This window comes from Pelobates fuscus, chromosome 2 (assembly GCF_036172605.1).
Source record: "Pelobates fuscus isolate aPelFus1 chromosome 2, aPelFus1.pri, whole genome shotgun sequence".
In the NCBI taxonomy this organism is placed as follows: Eukaryota; Metazoa; Chordata; class Amphibia; order Anura; family Pelobatidae; genus Pelobates; species Pelobates fuscus.
In genome coordinates, this window is record NC_086318.1 from 91,311,943 (window position 1) to 91,337,953 (window position 26,011).

The 26,011-nt window shown below is 39.8% G+C and overlaps 1 protein-coding gene across 2 annotated transcripts in view; it reads right to left on the bottom strand.

Moving 5' to 3' along the window:
• Positions 1 to 492: 492 nt before the first annotated feature.
• SPSB4 (splA/ryanodine receptor domain and SOCS box containing 4) overlaps positions 493 to 26,011 on the bottom strand; it is a 123,220-nt gene continuing 97,701 nt past the window's right edge. For both annotated transcript variants that reach the window (XM_063440994.1, XM_063440995.1), the window contains exon 3: positions 493 to 1,343. In XM_063440994.1, coding sequence (XP_063297064.1) covers positions 1,216 to 1,343 — 128 coding nt within the window. In that variant the 3' untranslated portion in view covers positions 493 to 1,215. The remainder of the gene's footprint in view (positions 1,344 to 26,011) is intronic.

Below are 26,011 nucleotides of genomic sequence, written 5' to 3' on the forward strand. Positions count from 1 at the left end.
AAGCAAAATAAAAAAAAAATGGAGAAGTGTACACCAATAAAGTTTGAAACAAACTGGCATTCTAGATGTTTTGGGGCTGTGTCTTAAGCAAATCACAACATATTTTCACATTATTAATTCATATTTGGTACTGGGGATCACAGACTAATGAATGTTGTCCGTGGAACTGTAACCTTTGGACTGTCATGTGCTATACAAAGCAGAGCCAGGAGATGTATAGAACTGAATCATACTATACTGTGCACTCCCTTGTGGTTTAGAAGATTGCAGTAAAATAATAATGGAAACAAGACAAAGTGTTACATTTGGTTCCATTGTGACCAACATGTTAGTTTAAAAGCACGCTTGGAGTTTTAGAGGTCCACATGGGACTATACTTGTATGTGCGTTTTAAAATTGGAAGAAGACTCATTAACAGTCCTTGGGCATATGTATGTTTGTTACTTGGAAATATAAGGCTGGACAGGACTCTTGGATCCTCTTTTGTAAGCTAAAAAAATAGAAAAAAAAATTAAGCCCTGCACTAAAACTCCCACTACTCCTGGGTGGCAGCAATGACTATAGTATACATCAGCCCTAATACATATATGCCAAAGAAAAAAAAGTTACTTGCATACTATCCCACATCGCTATACACATTCAAGTAACTGGAGGTTTTTAGTCTCACTCCAATGGCCATTCAAGGCTAGGACTCACCTAAGAGGTTTTGCCTTGAGGTGGCAGGTGAACTCACACTAACAATTCACCCTGCTTCTTTAAGCTGAAAAGTAAAATCTCTAATGAGACAGAGAGGGCAATTTTCCTAAACAAATGTTAGTGTAGAACTCACCTAAAAGGTTTTGCCTTCATGGGGCAGAAGAGCTTACTCTAACGGCCAGTGGCGTGATACTAAACAGTTATTTAAATGTGCATAAATGTGATTTTAGGATAACGCGCAAGTAACGTTTTCTTTGGTTTTCAGAAAATAAAAAAACAAAAACCCACAACAGACCAGATTTTGTTCCACTAGATGTTTTTCCAATATTGGTAGCTCCGGTGATGTTCTGTGGCACAGCATACAGATGAACAAAACAGAAAAAATGAATTCAAAATTAAATAAACATTTAAGTGTCCACCACAAGGGGGTATCTTTCCATGTAAACAATATCTGGTGATTTGCATTATTTCATTTTATATTTATGTTGTCCAGCAGATGACAGCAACATCAGGAACAGGTCACTGGTATTGTAAATAGTTCTTCAATGACTGAGGCAAAGGTAAGGATTCAATTTGGTGCAAACGATCTCTGCCAATGGCGAAACGAACAGATCTCCGGCATAAGTCCATTAAAGGCAGTGGCTCAGCTGAAAGAAAAAGACATAAGAAACCAGTTTTAGTTTCATAATAAAAATACTAGTTTTGAATAAATTACAAAATGTTTACGGTTGTACAAAGATGTGAGCTGATGACATTTTTTGGGACCCTTTGTAATCTGAAATAAATGGGGCAAGATGGGGCAAGGGGATTAAAGCAAAAACTGGCATATTTGCATCTTTGTGCAACTATTCCAAAGCTAAAACCTGCATATTGCTTAATGTAGCATACCCTTCCGGTATACTTTGGTTCTAGCGTAACAAAGTACTAGCTATATAACTAAAAGTTAACATGCACACAACAATCAAAGTATATATGCTTTTCTATGATATTACAATGGAGCAATAATTCTCACAGTACTAGTTAAAGAAACTATAGTTACTTGTTTGATGTATGAATCATTTTATTGATCATTTAAACTACAATGTTAACACATGATTCAATTGATTATCTAGGAATAGTAAACCATCATCTGTCATATTTTATTAAGATTTATTAATTGGTGAAGTCATCTGGTTTCCAAATTTTATTCAAACAAGTATGGCTATTTAGTAACCACATTTTGCTTTGGAATTGTCATTCAATGTGTGAAGCTTTAAATGACCACTATAGTGTCAGGAAAACAAACTCGTTTTCCTGACACTAAATAATGCTTAGGTCTCCCCACCCTCAGGGCTGAAGGGGTTAAAACCCCTTTAGCCACTTACCTTTATCCAGCGCCGGGCTCCCTCGGCGCTGGTGACTTCTCCTCCACCTCTCATGTCAGCTTACGAGTGGAGTTGAATGCGCGGGCGCGGTTTCAAACCGCCCATAGGAAAGCATTACTTTCCTATGGACGTTCTGCGTGCTCAATACGATTTTCGCATTGAGTGTTGGGGAAGCGCCTCCAGGGGCTGTCAGGAATACAGCCACTAGAGACTGGATTAACCCTGCAATGTAAACATGGCAGTTTCTCTGAAACTGCTATGTTTACATCTAAAAGGTTAAAACCTGAGGGACCTGGCACCCAGAACACTTAATTGAGCTGAAGTGGTCTTCGTGACTGTAGTGGTCCTTTAATGTACATTACCCTGAGGAATATTAGTAAACCAATGCTCACAATGATTAAACAGGCATGAGCATCAAAGTAGTGTGATTGCGATATTTCACTGTAAAGAGAGATGACACTTTCCTGGGATTTACACAATTGAATATAACATTGACATCACCTATATGATGTGCAAACCTGGTCTTTTCCATGAGGGGCTCGGTTTTATTCTAAATTTATGCAAAAGATCTAAAATTATATCACAACACAGTTCAGACAAGACAAAGCCAGGGAAAACATTGCAAATGAAGTGCGTCGGGTAGTCAGCATATATAAATCATACAGCGAGAAGGACAGAACTTATAAGAATGATTGACAGGGAGCCAAGATGGGGGTGCCCTGTTGCAGGATAATGAGGTGTGATTTCTAAATTTTCTTTTTTCCCACCCCAAAAATACATGTTTATTAAGTATAAGAAGTCTAGACAATTACAAAATGGCGATCAAAGGATAGTTTTATAGGGTAGATTAAAAGCACACAAAAACAAAATAAAACTGTAAATTCCATGTAAGTAGTTACTTTCACACTTGTTATCCTAGACTCTTGGATTTTATGGTTGGAAAATTCTGCGCTCAGTCATGTTGGAGGTGAATTTATGAAAAGAGTACAACTATATCTTTTCAATATGTTTAACCTCCTTTTTTGTTCTATGAGACTTTCAGCAAACCTCAATCAATGCTAGACGGAGGACTGCGCAAGTCTCAACTCTTTCAGTTTACGGACTCTATAGCAAAGCCATTTCAGAGTTCTCATTGATTAGAACCGGTGCAGTAAGTCTGTATCTCAATTTCTCAGCTTGTAGCACAGTAAGTAGCTGCAGTTTAAATGATCACAAAGTCACCCATACCACCTCACCTCACTGCAGAAAAGTCAACGTTTACCGAGAAGGATTAAACATGAGAAGCATTGTATGGGGAGCTTACCATGCATGCGCATCAGTTACAAAATTTGGATTGGACCATGACCGGAACAAGCTATGCCTCTTTGATAATGCTGGGGGAGGTGGAGAGACCAGCAGCGCCAAAAGAGTGCAAGTAAAAACCTTTGCTTTTAATATTTTTATTGAAAACAGAGGGGGGGGGGGGGGGGAAGGGGGAGAGGGAGTGGGGGACATAAACTAGGTTTTGTAATCCCAATGCTACAGCGTTCCTTTAATTAGTTCTAACACAACATTTTTAAATTGATCTAATGTAACTATTCAGTACCTAGAATTCACTAGTTCTTGTACGGTTAATTTACAATTACAATTTACTGTCATTATTTTATTTATTGCTGTGTAGTCATTCAGTATCTAGAACTGCCATCAGCAATTCACTGGTGATTGTATAGTCATTCAGTATTCATATTTTATGGTTTTAGATACAGACTCTCCAAAACTATTTTTCTTATTGACATGGCTCATGTGTACATTGCACTGTGGCACTCCGTGAGTTACAGCCTATTTCGATTCTGAAAGGCACACAAGGTTTGAATAAGTAAAAATGAATACAAAAAGGGAGCAAGATAATACCTCCCATTTTTATACTTTGGAGTTCAACATTAATTATTCCCTTGCTATAAATCAGGACCATGAGTAGGTGTGAATGCACGTGATTATTTTAGGATTATTTACAGATCCTGCTGGTGAGTACAATAGGTACACAAATCAAACATTCTTACACACACACACACACACACACACACACACACACACACATTAAATGAAAGACGAAAAGGGCGCTCATTAAATTGTGTACAATGTTGATAGGCATTTAATACATGTTTTTTATATTATCATTCAGTAAAATTAGCTGCAATGGAGGCTCCTTGTACAAGTATGAAAACTGTTAAACTGTTTAGCCTAAAGAATTTCAACATTTTCAGCTGCTGGAGGCAGAACACTCAGTACTAGGACTGCATTATCCTGTCTTCACCAATCGCACTCCCAACATTTTGAATAGACAAAGGACACTTTAATTTAGGGGTGTGAGTGGAAGGGGAGGTGGCCATGGCTGTTCTGAAAAAGTTCAGGTGACTAGGTTTTAGTTTCATAAATTATTAATTTAGAATAAGAACAATGGATCGTATTTAAATTACAATAAATGAGTTTAGAAATCAGTCTGTATAAAGTATTATTGCAGTGTAGTTCTGTTATACACGTAGACAAACCAACAATATGGAGTTCCTATAAAAGAGGAACATTAGGATAGAAAAGAACAGATTTGGGCCCAAAATAGGGACTGTCCCTCCTAAATAGGGACACTTGGGAGGTTAACGCAAACCATTTATCAAATGATATTTTATTGTTTTATGTTCTTGTTTAGTTGTTCTTTTGCATTGTTATATTGTGTGTATTTTTTTCATTGTGGCAAGAATTGAGAGGAGTGATGCCAAGTCAAAGGCAAGTCTTTGTGTCAAAGTGAAGTAGAGTTTTCCCTGTCCCTTAAAACATTTGTGTTGTCTCCTTAATTCATGGCAGAGAGCACCCTTAACAGAGAGCACAATCACTTGGCTCATGAGCCTAAAAAGTATTTGTTCAGAGGTCGTCAGGAGTGGTCTCTAGGTAAATGGGGCAGTATCCCTATTGTGGGTACAGGGCATGGGGGCCCCACCGCGCTGCCCATGCCAGCAGGGGAGATCCCTTGATCCCCTGCCAGCCCATGGAGAGCCAGCCCTGTTTTATGGCCGTGGGGCCGGTGAGGAGATCAGAGATCTTTCTCACCGGTCCAAGGGCCCTTCGAACGGGGAGAGAGGGCGAGCGGACCCAGATGCAGGAGGAGGGACCTGTGTAGCAGATCGTTCCTCCCACGAGCTGGCTGTGTGGAGTGTTGCCGCACGTTGCCATTGAAAAACGCTCCACACAGCATTCTGCGCATGGGAGGACAGGAGAGCCTGCATAGAACTTACCCCCGGACCACCAGGGCTGACAGTGCCCCCCCCCACCTTCACCAGAGAGAGCACCCCTCACAAACAAACACACACCCATACCCACACCTCAATGCAGTCTGCACAAGTGCACTCGGCAGTCTGCGTGTGCGCTCGCGTGCACCCGGCAGTCTGCGTGTGCGAATGTGTTCAGCAGCCTGTGTGTATGTGTTGTATGAGTGTATTGAATTTGTTGGAAGTACTAATAAATATAAGTTTAATTTTATACATAAATTTACATTTTTATTCCTGTGATTTCTGTGTAGGCAGGGCCCCAGTGCACTGCTTAGACCGGGGGCCCATAATGTTGTTAAGATGGCACTACTCTGCAGAGTTGGGTTCATTGTGGCAAAAAAAAGTGACAAATGTGTAGGGGACAAGTCTCTTTATTCTATTCCCATTAAAAGCACAATAGCCATCTCTGGCAATTGACACTCATAGGACAGGAGACGGAGCAATATTTACATTTAAGACAAAAACAGCTAAACAGACCAACATTCTCATCCATGATCTATTCTAACACACAACTATTCTCACTTTAGCCAGTAAACCGGTCTTGTCATCTTGAAATACAGTTCTGAATGCAGGTTGAATATATTATATATATATATATATATATATATATTTTTTTTTTTTTTTTCCCCCATTTTCCCACTTTACAGGTTTAAAGGGAAACCCAAGTGCTACACAAAAGAGACCGGGTTTAGGCAACGACACCAAACATGAATGATTATTTGTGAGAAGCATCTGATTGGCCAAGTCCAGCAAGCAACTGCTCTACATGCCCAGTTGGCACCAAGTGCTTCTATTTGAGAAGCATTGGAATAAACCAGAGACCATCTCAATCTGGACAGATAACCTCAGAAGAAGAGAAACAGGAGCCCAGTAGAGACTGCTGATTTAAAGCAAAGTAAAAAAACAAACAAAAAAACAACAACAAATCACTAATATCTCGAAATACCTCCCCCCCCCCGAAAAAATAAATACTGGTATATATATTTTTAATGTTATAGTGCACCTCTGATTTTGGGAAAGGCAAAATTACTTGTACAAATCATTAAATTGTCAAGAAAGCACTACCGAATGTTTTTACCTCTCTGCAAACAAAACATTTACTTATTTAGCCTCACCTGCATCCAGTTGTTGTGGGAGCTTCGTCTCTGAAAACCAAAAATATGCTATACCACAGGAATCGAGTCAGTCCCATGGTTTGTATAATTAAACCATGAAGTTAATGTGTGGTTTCCTTAAAGTACATGATTATGGTATTGTTTCTATTTCAAGAGAAGAGATCATGACTTATTTTGTAAAAGTCCTTTTTTTATGCAATGTAATGACTATTAAAATGGTTGCTTGTGTGCAGGAAATAAAAATTACCAAAATAAATCAATAAATAAATCAGGCCATTTGATGCAAATTACCCTCTAAACACCTTGAATATGGTGGACATGTACCATTTGCAGGGGATTACCTGCAGTGATGGACAGATGAACATATCAAAGTTCTCAACTAGTTCCTCCAATTATGTAGTTTTTGCAGTATAAGCACGCTTTTTTTAAAATTCTTTTTTTTTTTTTTTTAAACTTCTGGCAAATATATTGCCTCAGAAAACCGTGTTAAATTAAAAATGTAAAAACAAAACCCAAAACAAACAAACAAACACCCCAAAATATATCAATGCCTTTTTAAGAAGCTCATTTGAACATTTCAAAGATTATGTTCACCTATTCTGAATCATTATTTAATTATAAATATTCACTCCTTCTCTCGTGGTACATATTTATGTGGGCGGAATGCCAGCATAAAATTCTGCTTTAAGGTCAAATCTCCAATCTCAAATAACGTCTTGAAAAGCATTGCCAAGTAAGTGTGGCAGCGAGCATTAAAGTATTTGGAATTGGCTCCTTCAGGCTCTTGTGTTCTGGACTCAACATGCCGCAGACAGTGCAGCGAGATGTGGAATTTTTTCTCTCTTTCTCCACAGGAAACCATAGGTTTCCTCATAGGCTATGAAAACACAAGTCATACAGATTTTTACAGTAACATACTGTATAAAGCTCAAATATTTTCCAACGTCTGCCCTACCAGCTTAAGGAACAGCTCCAATGCAAAGCTTTTGGATTAATTAACTCCTTTGATACGGCCGACATTAAGCTAAAAGTGGTTGTTAAACAAAGTACTTTGGGGTAAGGGTAAATGTATCACTCTATTATATTCTATCTGGTTCCTTTAAGAATGTTAGGCGGATTAATTCACTAAAGAGAATTGTAGTAGGCTAACAAATATCAAAATTGAATCTAAAAATATTTAGACTGGATAAATCATCAATGGACATTTTGTTTTCCTGCATGGCTATAGGAATTGAGTGCGTACTGAATTTGTTTAGACCAGGGGTGCACAAAAGGTAGATCCCTAGATGTTTTAAAACAACTTGAATAATGCTTTCTCATTCTAAAGGCATACAAAGCATCATGGGACTTGTAGTTCTAAAACATCTGGGGGATCTACCTTTTGGGCACCCCTGGTTTAGACAAAAAAAACTCCATATGTAAAGGACATGAAACAAATGTGGCATTTACTTGTGGTGTGTCACACAAATATTGAGTCACATTCACCAAATGTATGCAGACAGGCAGTTTTAAACTTCTGGGAGCCAGTCCAGCCAAGTGGGCTAGTAACTTTGCAGTCCATAAACACCTTATAACAAGATCAAGTCACATCGCCAAGCCTTACTCAACACACAAACACTAATTGAAAGACTGTATATAGTGTGGATTTTTTTGAGGAATGCACAAAATCAGTTCCACCATTATACATTATTTTTTTTTTGTAAGATCTTGGAGCACCCATTCCCTGGTTTGAATTAAACTTTTTACACAAAATCGTTCACGTGTAAGGATACATCAGTGACAACATCTGGCAAACTAGGATGCTAGATGTTGCAGAGTGAAGATGGAGGATCCGTTGGGGACATTTCCAGCAGTTAGTTTTAATAAATGTTTTAATTGTGTGTGCAGATGTCACCAGAGCCTTTTACCTGGCCTGTCCCTTCCGTGCAGTCCACATAGCAGAAGGGTACATCCACCAAGAATATAAAACTAGATTTGGAAAAAAAGAAATAAAATTAAACAAAAATCCTGGCATTGCGGAACAGCCTGCATGTACTTCCAGCAGGTAGATTTCTAACTGGATGCCGATATGCAGATCCTCAAGCAGGCTGAATGCATGGGTTAAGGAGAGTGTGTGAATGTTTGCTGAATGTATGCATTTGTGACATGATGGTTAGAGAACCTACAGAAGTTAGAGCAAACAAATACCCGGAAAAAGTGTCAAATGAGAAGGATTAACCAGACACCATAAACCAGGGGTAGCCAAAAATTAAATTCAACATGTTTATAAGCTACAAATCCCATGAAGCTTCACTAAAGTAACTCCCTGGACTGATAGGAAGGGAGGGCATGACTGCTGACCAGCAGTAAAGGGGGTGACCATAGGGAAAACTATGTTGCAAAAGGGGATAAAAGGGCAGAGCAGAGGAGGGGACTCACCAGTAAGCCAGAAAAAGAGGGTTGGACATTATGCGCAACCTCACCTTCTTGGAGCTTGTTCCGATCGTGGCGTTGGAGCTCTAGGGCGAGAAGTTGCGGGGGGCACGTTGTCGTATTTCACATGGACAACGAGTGTGGTCCATGTGATTACTCGGGCATCGTCTGCCTCCCCTCCGGTTTTGGCTTTGCTTCGGTGCTTAGTGCTATTGAGTTTGCGGTTCAATGTATGGGTGAAGGTGTGTCATGTCCCTGGTGTGTTTAAGTTGTATATACGATCACACCTGTTGTGATGTTTTCTTTCTCGTAGGTCCCCCGCGCTTTGTCTGGATCCTGGGTCACTCTTATGTTTATTGGGCAGTGCGCAGAGCAGAGGAAAGGTCCTACGGTACAGAAGTGGCCAGGGTTCGGTGGCGAGGCGTTCAAGGGTTCTCCTGGGGGCAGTTTTACGCAGAATGTGTGGAATTACAGAGGTTTGTTTCAGGTCCAGTTACGTTAGTGGTTGACGTTGGGAGAAACGATCTGGGTCAGGTGCGGACAGTGGATCTCCTCTATATGATTAAGCAGGATTTGGCCTGGTGCATGGCGCTCTTCCAAGACCTCACGCTCATTTGGTCTGAAATGGTTGCGCCCCCATGTTGGCGGGCATTGCCGCATGCCCGCGGTATTGAGCGGGCGCAGTAAAAATTGAACATGACAGTCGCCAGGTTTGTTCGAAGTCTCGGTGGCATAGTGGTCCGTCACGTGGAGCTGGAGGGGGACAACTCTGACTTAATGCGGAGAGATGGAGTTCACTTATCAGGCATTGGGTTGGATATTTTTAACTTGGGTATACAGTCCGGTGTGGAGGGGTCGCGATGCCGTCAGGAGGGACCGGGCAGGGTCGACAACACGGTGGCAGTGTTCCTGACCAGCGCATTGGAAATTGAAGGAAATGATGAGTCAACTTGGGGAGTCGCAGCCTGCTGAGGGCTGATGGCGGTAGGCAGGCTGATAAGAACTCATGGATAAGGAAGTGGAATCTGTCTGTTGGGGGGGGGGGGGAACTCCCTCAACAGCTGACAGTTCGATGGAAAGCTGGTCTGTTTATAAGTTAATAAAGCTCTGGCTGTTGCCCTTACCCATAATTATGGTGTGGTGTGTATTTGGGGAGGGCATCGGGAGGTGGATATTTGGGCAGCAGTCAAGTTAAGGTTAGGCATACCTCCTAAGATTTCATAATGAACAAAAAAGGACACTCAATTTAGGGGTGTGACGGGACGGTTCTAAGTTATATTTATTTGTTAGAAGTGTTTGTATGTAAGCAAATTTCTGTTTAAAGTATGTGTGTCCATTTGTATGTACCGTTCTCAGTGGAATGCAGTGGTTTACTTCTACGTATGTTTGTATTTGAATGCAGGGCTATGTTTGTATGTAGTATTGGCTTTTAAATGCGGGTTTACATTTGTGTGTAGTATTGGTGTTTCAATGAAGGGGCGTATTTATATATTATTTTGACATTTGACTGCAGGGGTGTTTTTTAATGTAATGTTTGCGTTTTATTGCAAGGGTGTGTTTGCATGTAGTGTTGGCTTAGATTTATGCTCATTCACTGCCACATACATACTTACACAGATATGCATACACATTAACACACAGTGACACCTACACACGTTTATGTTTAGCCACCCTTCTGTTAACATCCCTTTTATGTGCAGGAGGGGGCTTTCCTGGAGTTGTGCTGCTAGTTGAGGCTGACAGGAGAGTCAGGCTGGCTAGAGCAGCGCTCTTCTTGCCCTACCCCATGCTGCCTGTGCCTCATCTCTTTTCCTCCTGCTGACGCCCTGTGTATTTCCGCCGATCTTGATCTTATTTACATATGCAGATTTCTAAAAACATATTGTAGTTTAAAATACAGATTACTGTGAATATTATAGCTGTGGAGCTCAGTTATACTCTCAGACACACCAACATTATGGAGCTCCTAGAAAAGAGGGACATAGGATAGAAAAGGGGAACAGAGAATCTGGGGACAAATAGGGACAGTCCCTCCTAAACAGGGACAGGTGCAGGGCCAGATTTAGATGAAAAGAGGCCCTAGGCTATTCCACTTATGAGGCCCTTTCACCGCCCATTTTTAAGTTTGTAAATTACATGAGAGACAATACAATACATCATTACTGTGATATATATCAATATGTTAAATGAAACATCTTGTGATTGGTTCTAACCTTTATAAAAAATGTGGCACGGATAATAAATAAAAAAAAAGTCGAGATGAGGAGGGGAGGGGTGATTGTGAGAGGGCGGGGGGTGATGAGGAGAGGGCGGGGGGTGATGAGGAGAGGGCGGGGGGTGATGAGGAGAGGGCGGGGGGTGATGAGGAGAGGGCGGGGGGTGATGAGGAGAGGGAGGGGGGTGATGAGGAGAGGGAGGGGGGTGATGAGGAGAGGGAGGGGGGTGATGAGGAGAGAGAGGGGGGTGATGAGGAGAGAGAGGGGGTGATGAGGAGAGAGAAGGGGTGATGAGGAGAGGGAGGGGGGTGATGAGGAGAGGGAGGGGGTTGATGAGGAGAGGGAGGGGGGTGATGAGGAGAGGGAGGGGGGTGATGAGGAGAGGGAGGGGGGTGATGAGGAGAGGGAGGGGGGGTGATGAGGAGAGGGAGGGGGTGATGAGGAGAGGGAGGGGGTGATGAGGAGAGGGAGGGTGTGATGAGGAGAGGGAGGGGGTGATGAGGAGAGGGAGGGGGTGATGAGGAGAGGGAGGGGGTGATGAGGAGAGAGAGGGGATGATGAGGAGAGGGAGGGGTTGATGAGGAGAGGGAGGGGATGAGGAGGACAGGGGGGTAGTTGTGAGAGGGAGGGGGGTGGTTGTGAGAGAGAGGGGGGTGGTTGTGAGAGGGAGGGGGGTGATGAGGAGAGGGGGGGTGATTGTGAGAGGGAGGGGGTGATTGTAAGAGGGAGGGGGGTGATTGTGAGAGGGAGGGGGGTGATTGTAAGAGGGAGGGGGGTGATTGTGAGAGGGAGGGGGGTGATTGTGAGAGGGAGGGGGGTGATTGTGAGAGGGAGGGGGTGAAGAAGAGGGGGGTGATTGTGAGAGGGAGGGGGGTGATGAGGAGAGGGGGGGTGATTGTGAGAGGGGTGACTAAAAAAATTACCTTTAATCCTTGTTCGTCCAGTGGGGGCTGCCTGGTGGGCCGGTGGGGTCCCTGGTGGTCCGGTGGCCCTCGACCATGGATCTCGCGAGACCCAATCAGAGCGTTGCCGTGGCAACCTGAGGCAATGCTCTGATTGGGCAGTGCACGCGAGATCCATGGTCTGCAGCTCTGCACATTGCGGAGCTGCAGACCGCCGGTCTTGGTGATGGTGGCAGGAGGGGCATTGCAGTCTGCCCCGGGCACCCCCCTATTAAGTGGCACCCGGGACGGACCGCACCCCCCCTGCTCTCCCCTTAGTACGCCACTGGTCATATCATATGCGTAGAATTTCTCCTTATTTTCGGATCACTGTTTTAGTGTTCACTGTTTTTAGAATAGTGTAATTTTAATTTTGCTAACAATTTGAATGTAGGCCCCTCTTGATCTTAAGGCCCTAGGCTGAAGTCTAGTTAGCCTATAGGAAAATCCGGCCCTGGACAGGTGGGGATATGGATGTGACAGGCTCCCGAAATTACCACTGCTATAAGGCTAACTTTTGACCACACCTTCCATGACATCTTCCCATTACTAAAGGTGTACCAAATTCTCAACCAGCTGGAAAAAAATAAAATAAAACACATTTAAAAACAGGCTTGGTTCAGTATGTCATAAATATAGATACGGTTGGATGATGCTCATTAAGAACTGAAGCACATTATTCTTAGAGCATTGCGGATCTGTATATTTTATGGAACCTTAAAAAGTAGTATTTCTTTCATCTACACTTAAGCGTTTATTAATCTGTATGCTTAGTCATTACCTTAAATAGCAGAACGGATCTTGCTTAAACCCTTTAATACTTTCTTGCATCTTCAAAGTAGTCAAGTTTTTGACTGAAGATATGCCTATTAAGTAAAATACAGGAGTTCCATAAAAGCTGTATTAAAATGAGAGAAGAAATAAGGGTCGAATGAGCCATCTTGGCAACTCTTTCCCAAAGTCTGACTTTTTGTGTTACAAGGTGTGTATGTTGCTGTATTCTGCTTGTGTTATTTATTGGAGCTGCAGTTGCTTTGTAGCGTTGTGTGTATGTGGGCTGTTATATTGTAAATGTTAATTAGTAGTTTGTGGTATTGTGTATGATACCTATGAATGCGGGCTGTGTATAGCGGCTGCTTGAGGAACTGTGTGGGGATGATATGTCACATTGTGTGCGTGTGTGCGTGTGTGCGTGCATGTGTAGGACTGCTTGTGGTATTGTATGTGGTACTGCATGTGAGGCTGCGTTTATGTGAAATGTCTCGGGACAATGTGTGTGTTTTTGTATTGTCTGTATTTGTATGGCGGAGGCTTATTCTGCAGCTCTGTGTATATCTAGCAGGGTGGCTTCCCTGGGGTCCACGCTGACCAGATACAGGTCAAGGACTGGAGCTGCGATATCTGCTATGGGCTGCTCTACTCCAATGAGGATTTCCATTCTAAATTGCTAGAAGGAAGAGATCACTTCCTCTAAGTGCTGAAATGCATAAATTGAGGATTGTCCCTCACTACCTTTTGCACTAGCAGATATCTGAAGTTCCACTCCTGGTAGGCCAGAGCCTGTTTGGCTCTAGCATGTTTAAGTTCCATACAAAAGTACATTGACTGCCATATGTAGCGGACACCTCCCCTACATGTATACAAAACACAATGTTAAATAGGAATGAAATATAATTTTTTTTTTTTTTAAATGTATAATTTCTACAAGTGCAACTAAAGAAAACAAACGCAAAATAGACTGTATAGACATTCATTGACGCTAATTAGTCCTGTATGTTAAAATGTCCGGTATGTCTAGGATTTTAATTAATTTTTAGAAGTTATAAAAGAAAAAATTGCATAATGAGTGAATTTTGGTTTTATTGCCAAAACGTTGCAAAATTTGGCTTGCTCAAATGGTAGATACAGAATTAAAAACCCTTAAACAAAAAGTATATATTTGTAGAAAATACACCCCCAATTACTAAGAGCATTTTGAAACTTCATTTAACAATGTTATCACAAACCTCAGTCAAAATATTTTGGGGTGGTTTATCATAGATTAGTTTTTGTTTTGAGGAAATTCCCAATATTTCTATTCTGCTACTTTTGTCCTGCCCCTAAACCAAGCCCTCACCCTAGTTGCGTTCCCAGCATGATAGACAATAAGACAGGAGGCCCCTGGGTACCAGCAGGGATTTAAGCCTCCTGGTACTTTTAATCCATGATGGTCTATGTCTACAACAGTTGTTAAAAGGTTTAAGGACAGTGAAATTTTCACTTGAGCAGTTCTGATTTAGCATTCTTATTCCGAATGCTTCATAAAATATTCATAAAATGTTCACAGTAAACCTCAGGCCTGAGTGGACAATTTAAGGGGTACTACTTCGGGAGTTTACACTTTAGGTAATGGCACAGCTAGTATTTTTAGCCCATGCATTGAAAATTAAAATAACATCCTGTCCACACAGCAGCTAACTGTGGTATTCATTCATCTTCACATTTCCCTGAGGAAGGCTCAGACCCTCCGCAGACTAAACAATCCTTAGGTCATGGCAGGAGTGGAAAATGCAAGTGCTGCTAGCATTCTCCCAGATATAAAGGTTAGGCAAACTGGGAAAGACAATGTAAGGTGGACTGACTCTGTGAGAATGTGTTCTTAAAGTCAGTGAAACCATTTTCAGCATTCATAACATGGTTCATCATGTCTTGCCATTTAGGATTTTGACATGTTTTGCACTGAAATTGTTGTTTAGAATATTAACAGTACTTTCTTCTCTTGATTTATTTTTAAAATGTTTTATACTTTTCGTTTTCATTGTTTTTTTGGGCTGGTGGCTCTTGTTTTCTGTGCGCAGGTGGTCTTAATAGATCAATTTTAATTGATAATAAGAGTTAAAGGAACACTCCAAGCACCATAACCACTACATCGTGGTTCAGTGGTTATGGTGCCATGAGTGCCCTCAAAGTGCAAGTACTCAAACAGTTTTAGAATGGTTTTACTTCTTTCCTGTGGTCTGCCCGGCACTTTCCCCTGCCTCCATTGTACCCAAAAGCTCTAAGCCCAGCAGTGCCGGTATTGCTTCATTGACTGAGGGCAATCAGCTCTTCGAGCTTAGTTCAGTAGATGAAACGGAAGTTACCAGCAGGAGCTACTGGCTATCCTAAAGGCTGCAGAGAGGAATTTAGATGCTCTCAATAGTCCCTAAGCAAAGTCAAATTGTAAACAAATTTTTGACCAGTTACATGGTGGGCATGGGAAGATGCTAGGGCAGTGTTCTGTAGTGGAGCAGTGTTATTACTGGGGCAAGAGTCCTCTTACAATGCTTACAGGGTTGTAGCCGTTATCCTTTTGGCAATAGATACATTAGGTACATTTATTTTCTTGTTCAGACATTTTCTAAATTAATTATTTCTTTATAGCAGATGTGAGCAATATTTGGGGTTAATGGCCCATAAAATATGTTTATACTAATTAAAAGTGCATGCCCTTTTATTGTACAGCATGCCTAAAACATGAGTGATGATGTTCAAGGTTAGCAAACTGTGCTATAATCACCGGTAATATATCGCAACACAAAATAAATGAGGTGTATCATTTGAAGTTAAGGGATCTAACCTTGCTTTTAATGCCCTACCAGCTGCTATGAAGTAGTACAAAGCTTTTAGAATGTTACAAATCTATACTAACCAAAATGTCTAAAGAAGAATCCTGTATTGCAAGTTTTTTTTTACTAAAGTGCAAATTGTGGTTACAATTTAGGCCAATACAGTCAGATAGAAAAAAGTACTCTGAGTCAACTATGTTTTAAATTGGGATATTTTGGCCCTAAAACTTTTAAATTCACATTGTAACTCTGTTGAGGCGTGAGTGTCAACACACAAACCTTACTCAGCAAGCCTGACTGGGTCAAGTCATGTTGGTTTTCCATTGCCTGTATACAACAATACATTTTAATTGGAAAGACAATATTTTGACATCACATTGCTAGCAATTCTGTTCATCTGTGCAACATAAGTGTCAGAGAGGGATGATGCTGCCCGTATGTGTCTGTATTTGTATGTATTTGTGTGTCAGAGTATATGTGTACCTGTGTGTCAGAGTGTATGTGTATTTGTATGTAATTGTGTGTCAGAGTACATGTGTACCCGTGTGTCTGTGTATCTGTGTTTGTGTACCCGTGTGTCTGTATCTGTATGTCAGTGTATGTGTATCTGTATGCCAGTGTTTGTGTATCTGTATGTCAGTGTTTGTGTATGTCAGTGTTTGTGTATGTCAGTGTTTGTGTATGTCAGTGTTTGTGTATCTGTATGTCAGTGTTTGTGTATCTGTATGTCAGTGTTTGTGTATCTGTATGTCAGTGTATGTGTATCTGTGTGTCAGTGTATGTGTATCTGTGTGTCAGTGTATGTGTATCTGTGTGTCAGAGTGTATGTTTACCTGTGTGTCAGAGTATATGTGTACCTGTGTTTGTATGTACCTATGTGTCCATGTTTGCATGTACTTGTGTGTCAGTGTGTATATGTATGTCTTTGTATCTGTGTATGTATGTGCACATGTGTGTTTATATACCAGTTTGTATATGTACCTGTGCGTCAGTATATTTGCTTTTGCATGTGTATTTATGTGTCAGTGTTTTTTTGCTCCTGTGTATCTGTGTGTTTCTGAGTGTGTGTGCATACCTGTGCATGTGGCAGTGCATACATCCCAGTATTTTAATGCCAACACTGCACACAAATACACCCCTGCATGTTCAACACTGCACACATACACTCATGTCACCTTCCACACAATGCCACCCTTTTCACTCAACAAAACTCACATTAAAGGGACACTATAGTCACCCAGACCACTTCAGCTCAATGTCCACTTCAGCTCAGGTTTTAACCCTTCTGATGCAAACATAGCAGTTTCAGAGAAACTGCTATGTTTACATTTGGGGTTAATCCAGCCTCTAGTGGTGTCTTCCGGACAGCCACTAGCGGCGCATCTGCAACACTGGAGGCATATTATGCCTCCATTACGCAGAGCGTCCATAGGAAAGCATTGAGAAATGCTTTCCTATGGACACTTTGAATGCGCGCGCGGCACTTGCTGCGCATGCGCATTTGGCTCCGCTGATGTCGGACATGGGAGCTGACGTCGGCGGGGGAGGAGAGGTCACCAGCGCAGAGGGAGCCCGGCGCTGGATTAAGGTAAGTAACTGAAGCGGTTTTAACCCCTTCAGCGCCACAGGAAGGGGACCCTGAGTGTGGGGGCACCCTCAGGGCACTATAGTGTCAGGAAAACCGCTTTGTTTTCCTGACACTATAGTGATCCTTTAACTCCCCCAATGCTGTCACACTCACCTTCTCTCGCACTGTCACAAATACCCTTCCATGCTTTCACACTCATCCTCCATCACTCTGTCACACTCACCCCCTTTCACCCTGCCACTCACCCAATCACATTAACCCCTCCAACTCTGTCACACTCATCCCCCCAATCATGCTGTACACACCCTGTCACATGAATCAATCCCTAATCGTGTCACACTTCCTCCTCTAACCATGCCACATTCACCCCAGCCCTGTAACACTCACCCATCAACCATAACCACACCACCGTGTCAATTTAATGCCCCCAAGCCTGTCACACTCACTGCCCAACTTTGTCTCATTCACACCACCCTAGCACAGTAACCCCTTTAAGATGGCGGGATCCAGGAGGCCCAAGCAAATGCTTGCCCCGGGTCCAATCAATATTAAAGACAGCCCTGCCCGTTTTATAATTATTTATTCCTATTCACTTTGTGAACTGTAACGTCTGCTGTAGGATCTGTGTCTTCAAAATAAATTACAATAAAAAAAAAGAAAAATATGAGGGCCTTTCTTGTTTAAATTTGTCAAAAGGAACAAATAATTATTCCAAAGAGATTGCATGACCAGAAGACTTTGACATGGGAGAATGCAGTTTGGTATTGAACAATTACATTTGTCCCATGAGCTCTACTAAACAAGGGTTTAAACCCTTACTAAACAAGTTAGTACAGACAGCTGGGGTAGTTACCATTCTACAACCCATTTGGCTCAATGCCTTTCAAATTTAGTTGATTATGCACGAAGTGAGCCTCAAAAATAAAATATTGGTCAAATTGAAAATAAATAAGTCAAAGGAAAATTGGTAGACTGTTGAATTGTCTTGGACTATTGGCCTGCAATCATTGGTCTCCATCCTCACTTTATCTTTAACATATAAAAACGAGCTAATGAGCAGCTGCTGGAGCATCATTAAACAATTTAGCCATGTTGTCAGAAGTATACACTGGGTGATGGGCCTACCTTTTAAAGTGTTTAATTGCAGTATCATATGTACTTGATAGGACTTTCCGGTTAAGTAATTTATAAATTATGGCCCTTCTGGAACCCCTTCACTTTCTTTCGGTTCTTTAGGATAAAAAGGGACCCAGAAACAGTTGCATCAATTCCACAACAGACACAATAAAGAACATTAAATGAAAAAAGGTTTCTGTACTAAATAAAGAAGTCTATAATGTGAGCTGGGAACCTATATTTTAATAAGATTTATGACGAATTCCAGTTACTTTTGTCCTCACAAGAAATGCCTTCAGAGTTCCGAGCCAAGGAAGCTCAACCAAGAAGAGAAAGATGGATTTCCTCCAGCTTGTGCCTAGCTATCATTCGCCAAGCTATTAAAAATGACCATGATTGGATAACCCCAGAAAAAGATTTACTAGAGGTAGTGTAAATCCGCAGCAAGTTCAGTTTGCCCTCATATAATGTTATGTATTCTGTAGATTGTGAACCTTAGAAGCAAGTAATTTTTTGGCAGGCTTATAAAGTATTTAACTAGACACACTTCAAAATTGATTCTGTAACATTTTCTAGAACTCTTGACAATGTCATTTCATCATGAAAAAAAAAAAAAAGTTCAGTCCTGTCATGCAAACATCAGGTTCTACTTGAGGTGTACAACAATGTCTGCTCTACATTGAAAAACTCCTTCTCGAAACTGGCTTAAGGCGGACAGCAAAAGCACCGGCAACATATATACCCAAGGCAAAACCAGCCGGATTTTACTGAACTATCACTGTGTAATTTGCAAAGTGTGGCATATGCATGAATTCTGACATTTCATTTTTTTAGGTTTGATTTTTTTTAAAGGGGAATGAGCACTTTTCTGGAATTTGCTCGAGGGACTGAAACATTGAAAGTCGTGGTAATCTTTTTATCCCAAAGTGATGCTCTGACTTTTCTTAAAATTTCTTTTAAATAGTCAAACTTAAATGGTCCTTTTTTCCTTTAATAGTTTAATTTTTTTTTTTACTGCATTTCAGTTTTTTCCTTTAGAAAACATACCATACTTAAATAAAATAAACCTCCTTATGCTACACAACACACAGTATCCTTGTGTTCAATTTATGGCATGGCACTCATTTAAGGTTCAGAAAAGCATTGAAGTCTTCAGATTAAGGAATGTTCTCGGGTAGAAAAGTCTGGTTCATCAAATATCACTGTGCCAATTCAGTAGTGAAAAGTCTGTATTTTCATGCTTCAACTCTTCAGTAGACTAAACAATTCACGGTTCACAAGCACAAGGGGAAACCTTATTTCAAAGAATGCCATTTTTCTTCTGGTTAATATCACCCTTCATGACCTTTACTTTCCTGTGCCTGACCCTAAGGATGTACAGCCAGTCTAAAAAAAAAATAAATATATAAAATGCACTTTTGATACAATGACTGCAGTAGTGGATTAATGGAAACTACGACCTATTAAAGCCACACACAACCAAAATAATATTACATCTGCAGAGCAATGCAATGGAATAATGTATAGCTTTTAGTTCAACTGAATATTTCATTCTGTGTTGTGCTTATCTTTCTATCGAATGGCCTTCAAAAGCCATAGTCCAGAACTTGCTATAGCCGTAAAGGACATTTATATTACTTAATTTCCTACAGATATAAATGAAGGTTACAATAGGTAGCTCAGACTTGCCAACTTTGGCAGTTCTGACATGTAGTAGGTGGGGGCAGGAATTGCAAGTAGGCCTATCCATTCTGCAAATTAGAATTATGGACAGCTCTGTCAACGCGGGCATGTTATTCAGCATGCAAGTGTGCCAGGATGATCGGTTCACAGCGGGACATCTTGAACGTCCATACGCTGAGCACTGTAACACTTGGTTTAAAACGCCCAGAATATGACTAACTGCAACTACTAGCGCAGTTATACAGGCAGTTGCGGTGTACTTTTCCCTATCAAAATCTGTTTGACAAACACTAAAGGAGCGTTCACTGCACGGATAAAGTAAAACCTATTCATGTGACGCTGCAGCTCATGGAAAGCATTGGATTCAATGATTTTCTATGAGAAGCTTTATATGTGCATGCAGTGGGCATTAGGTTCCTCCTGTATTCCTCTACTGCAGAGCCAGAGAAATGCTTAGTGCTGTACTCCTACCTCCTGTAGTTAACGGGCACTCCTATTATAGGAGATTAAAATACACAGATTGACAATTACATATTATCGCATACTTAACAACACTATAATATATGGCTTTTTGTCCCCTTACTGGTAATCAGATATGATCTGTAATTTACAGTTTACACAAAGACATAAAAGGAAATGAAGATGTAATTGCTTATTGATTTGTAAAAGTTCTTGAAAACAACATCATCTATTTTTAAAAAGGACCTTTTACTGGTGGAAGGTTAGTGCTTTGCTGTGCACAATTTATGGCGACTGGCATTTCAGGATATGAGTGTACTTTAATGGCCTTAACTGATATTTTAAGGAACATTTTTTTGTGTTTTTTTTTTTTTTTTTACGCTGAAATGTTAAAAGTGTTCCTTAAAGATGGTTCCGTGGATAGCAACCTGATGGTACCCCTAAACAACTAAGCAAAGGGCAGGTACCAATCAGTGTCATTCTTTAAAGGACATCCTATAATTGTATCACACATGCTTCTACAAAAACCAAAAACAATACCACACATTAATTTGCCATAGAGAATACATGTATATGATGTATAATGGTTGGGTGACGTGTGAGGAACTCCAGCAGTTTACCTTGTCTGATTTTGGGGGCTAGGCATAGCCTGTAGAATATATAGTATTGTTGACTTATATTACAATAAATGCTCTTATGATACGTCGTTAAGAAAAGCTGATTAGAGGAAATAAAGCGCTCAAGCTGGAGTGGTCTCACTCAAAAATTCGGGTAGCTCTGAGACATTTCTATAAAGGGTGACATTGTGGTTTGGTGTCCCTTTAACCCCTTAAGGACGCATGACATGCGTGACATGTCATGATTCCCTTTTATTCCAGAAGTTTGGTCCTTAAGGGGTTAATAAAATAACACCACCCCGCTCTTTTTTAAAGACAGGACCGAATGCAAAAAACTTTGATTCAAAATCCATATATAAGGTTTTGTTTGATTATTCTATCTTGGAAATCCAGTAGTCCAAAAAAAAAAAAAAAATATATATATATATATATATATATATCCATTTATCCAAGCTGATCTTCTTGGTCTTCTGCTTCATTAATGATCTACTGTGCATCAAACAACTAATGTGAAGTCGGATCTATGTGGCTTTTATCCTGCAGCTATTTCACAATTTCATAAACTTCTCATGCCAGAATGGATGCAATATTGCATTTCATTAACAGGTCTGTCAATTCAAGACTCTGGAATAGTTCAATTATTCATGAGACATACCCACAGCAACCACAGGGGATGTTGAAAGGTCAGCAATTTTCATAAACGCCAAAGCAAAGACACATATATTATTAAGTGTTTGCCTTGAGTTATTAGAGAGTGATTATGCCCATGTTTGCTTTGCCTTCCAAAATTCAGTTTGCAGAGTGGCATGTCGACTCATATTGCCCGAAATGAACGTATCCACTTGATACAGTATTTAAAAAAAACAAAACAAAGCCCACATTAATCCATACATGATAATGTGTCTCATGATTAAACAATAAAAATATAAACAGTATAACCTTTAGTGTAAATGAACCTCGGGCAGGCCAGTTTCACATTCATTTGACCTTGGCAATTCCACTCTTAGCATACGCCTTAAGGCACACAAAAAAAATTAGGACAAGTCAAGTCTACAGAGCTGGCTTTTTGTGCCTGAAGACATACTCATGAATAAAAAGTACATGAATGGTTATTCATGAATATCTGTAAACTAGATCTAGAGCATTTGCAATGAAAAAATAAAATACTAGTGTTTATAAAACAGTATAAATAGCGTTTAAAGAATGGTGGAAGAGATTTAAAGCTCTCTCCTCCTTGTTCAGTTAGGAGTTCTTGCTCTGCAGTAATATCTCAGGCTTTCCTGCAGTCCATAAATCCATACCTGTCAGATTGTTATAATTAATTTAGAGAGCCAACATATTCTGCAGCAGTGTTAGAAAGAAAAGTGCGCACACTTGTGACATATAGAAACAGACGTGAACAAATCTACATGAAGAATCCAAAGAACTTACCATTTAAAAGGATTTTGTTAATTTTGATTTTAAGTGTTCATGTTTAAATTAAAAAAATGGCTATATAAAACAAGTTTTCATGCTCTTTTCAATAGATACATTTATTTTACTATGAAGGGAACATTTAGATTGTTCTAGTTGTCAGATAGGTCATAGAGATGGATTTTATTTTCTTAAATCAGTCTTAATGAGTTGCACGTAGACGCATTTTGGATTGAGTCAAACGAAGAAGGGAAGACATTTACACATTTACAGTTGGGGTTTTTATAATATTGCTGTGTGTATGCACAACATGGTTTACTTTTCAAATTAGTATTATCACATCTAGCTACGTGATCATTTGCATTTTTTGGCATATGAAAATAAGGGCATGCTCAATACGGAAATTTCTGTTCCGTTAAAGAGAAACTGTGGCTTCCCAGGTTTTTTTACATTTATTTATTATATTAGGTTTATTTATCACAATATTCAACAACTATTTGTGAGGTGTTAAAAAGAAAATTAAAATATAGAAATCTACAAATCATTGTTGTAACCTCTCTCCTGTGCACCTGGCAGTCAGCATAGAGAGAAAAGGAGATCTGAAACAATGTTCCACTGCTTGCTCTTCATTTGCCATGTCTAAATTTGATTGGGATGCCCATTGCTAAATATTTAAGAATAAAATTAAAGAACACATATCACATTAGAAAAAAAGGCTAACACTGGTTTTCAGAGATTTATTGAATGGTGCAGTTTGCAGAGACGTGAGAGTTCCCCTTGAATATATCTCAGCTTGGTTTGAACATGCTTTCATTCTAAAGGGTCAATAGAATGTTGAAAATACAAAGGATCGTTGAAACCTACAAATTTTGCTCCATAACCTTTCTACCTCTCTGTTTTGGTCTTCAAATGGACAAACTCCAAACGTTACAAACCTTGATCTCATCTTCTGTTATCTGTGTTCGGAGTGTCCTACATGTTAAAAACCGCTTGTTTACATTTCTTTCCCTGCGGATCATGCCTTTTATGGTCTCTCTCCTATAATATTGTATCTGCTTATTTGCTGAAACTGTTTCTCTCAAACTGTTTGATCTCAACCTTTTTTCCCTCAAACACTAACCTTGCTTTATAAGTCTCTCTTTGGATCAAGAATACTACCATCAACCCTGTACCACAAGCTCAATGCTTCAACATCACTATCCCCCTTCACATCCTGTCAATCTTCGAGCTCTGCTGCTTTAATCTTGAAAATATAGCATGTCTCCTTCCAGCAAAGGAGACATAAAAAGCTCTTGCGCACACACTTATGTCCAGGCCTATTTACTGCATCCTGCAAATCATCTGTCTTCTAAATGCATGTATTTAGATTGCCAGGAATCCAATCCATTAAGTTGTCCTTCTGGACACATTGCCTTTTCTTTTGGTACAACTATAGCCACTTTCACTGGACTGGGAGATCTTTCAGCAACACCCTGGTTACTTCTTCCCATTTGTTTGTAATTTATTTCACTTTATAAAAGGGACGCCATATTTAATACGCTGGCACTTTATAAAGAAAAGGCATTTGTGGCACTCCATTTACATAAATACATTTTAATTCAATTTTATTTAGAAAAAAAACCAAAAAAACTCACTAATAAGATTTATTTATTATAAACTAATTGAGAGATGGGGACGGTTAACCCTCAGGCACATCAATCCATAATAGTATCCGAACATGCATCTCAGTGAATGCAAAACATCCTATAATTGTTAGAGCTGAGCACGCTTTTCTTGTTGTAAATCTATTTAAAAGGAAGGCAAGTACAATTAAATGCATATTAACAATTTAGCATATAAATATATCATAATAGCCACCTCCCCCCCCATCTGATGAGCTAATACAATGACAACCAAGGTGGGAAAGATAACTGGACAACCCCTCATTCTGGTCTTGTAAATATTTACACACTCCTATTAACACACAGAGATATATGTTATGTGACTAGCTGTTTTATTCTGTCATCGTCACAGAGGCTCTATGTATAATGTAATAATGTATGTATGATACTATTGCAATCGATATTGAAAATTTATGGAAAATGTAAACAATTGCCCCATACATAATACTGTCAAGTAACCTTTTGGATTAATAATAATAATAAAAAAAAAATATATATATATATATATATATATATAGTAAAAAAAAAAATAGTTTTTTGCTTATCCTGTCAGTCCTCCGTCATTCCATAATATTACTATTTTCCCTTCCAGCGATATCGTATTCTTTCATTTTTGAATGTATAGTATGCAAAGCATTAAGATTTGTTTTTAATGCAAATAAATAAATGCTTAGAAGCATTCTAACAATAGCTACCCCTTTATGGTTCCTCCTGACTAGTCTTTTCCTTAACCAGCATACAAGCCACTCCAGGCTTCCCCAGGGAAACCCAGAGTGGCTTGAAGGCATTAAAACTTCCATAATTTTGTGAGTGCAACGATAATCGTGGTATAATATGCAATGTTACAGTACCTGACTATTGTGTGCATTTATATTTTTATTTAGTCAAGAGCTGAAAACCCACTTGTAAGTTTTGTTGTATGTTTATAATTATTATAATGTATTTTGGGGGCTATTTTGTGGATTACAAATGTTTTGTTTTATACAGTTCCACAATATTTATCACTATTTTATAGTTAATATGCTTTAGCTCTGGCATTTTATCATAAAGTATGTCATTTGAACACTTTCCACTTTAGCAAAATCACATTTCTAAGCAGTATTAATAATACAACGCGTGCACTTTATCTACACTTAATTAATAACCCAATCAGCATCACTAAATTACTGAGCACCTTGATATGTTTTTATCAGCAGCTTGGGGATGTACTGCTCCAAGAGTTTGTGTATATATATATATATAGGTCTCTATGGCAACATACGTCAGACTCACGAGGACTATATTTGGGGCAGAGCTTAGATACACAAACACTCATGCAGCTATACACAAGTGCACTTTGGGAGCACTGGTTCAGCATATTGTTAAATTTCCATAGCAAGGGCTGTTGTTCAACGCACGATCATGCGTTTTAGGGCGGAGCTTAAACACACGCATGCGCACACACCAGGTAGTCACAAACAAATAGGGGGTAAATTGTATGCTTCTATATATAGCCTATTTTGTGGTACATATAGTTTTTATGTCCTGATGAAAGCTCATATGTTGAACTGAAACATTGACTTTGCTGCAAAATTCCTTTAATGTGTTGCTATGCCAAGTAAAGACAGAGTATGAGTGAATTTTTATGCACCGGGCATCTAAACGATTGTACAGTTGGAGTGAAGCGCTAGCTATCTATATCTATATCTATATCTATATCTCTTTCTTATATCACTAAGCCATAAAAGGTTGCTCCAAAAATAGATACATCTGTTTATTTTATTGGTTTAGTGAATAAAAACCTATTATGACTTACAACCATAAAGAGAGAGATATGAAAAATTTAAATAAGAACTGCCTGCTTG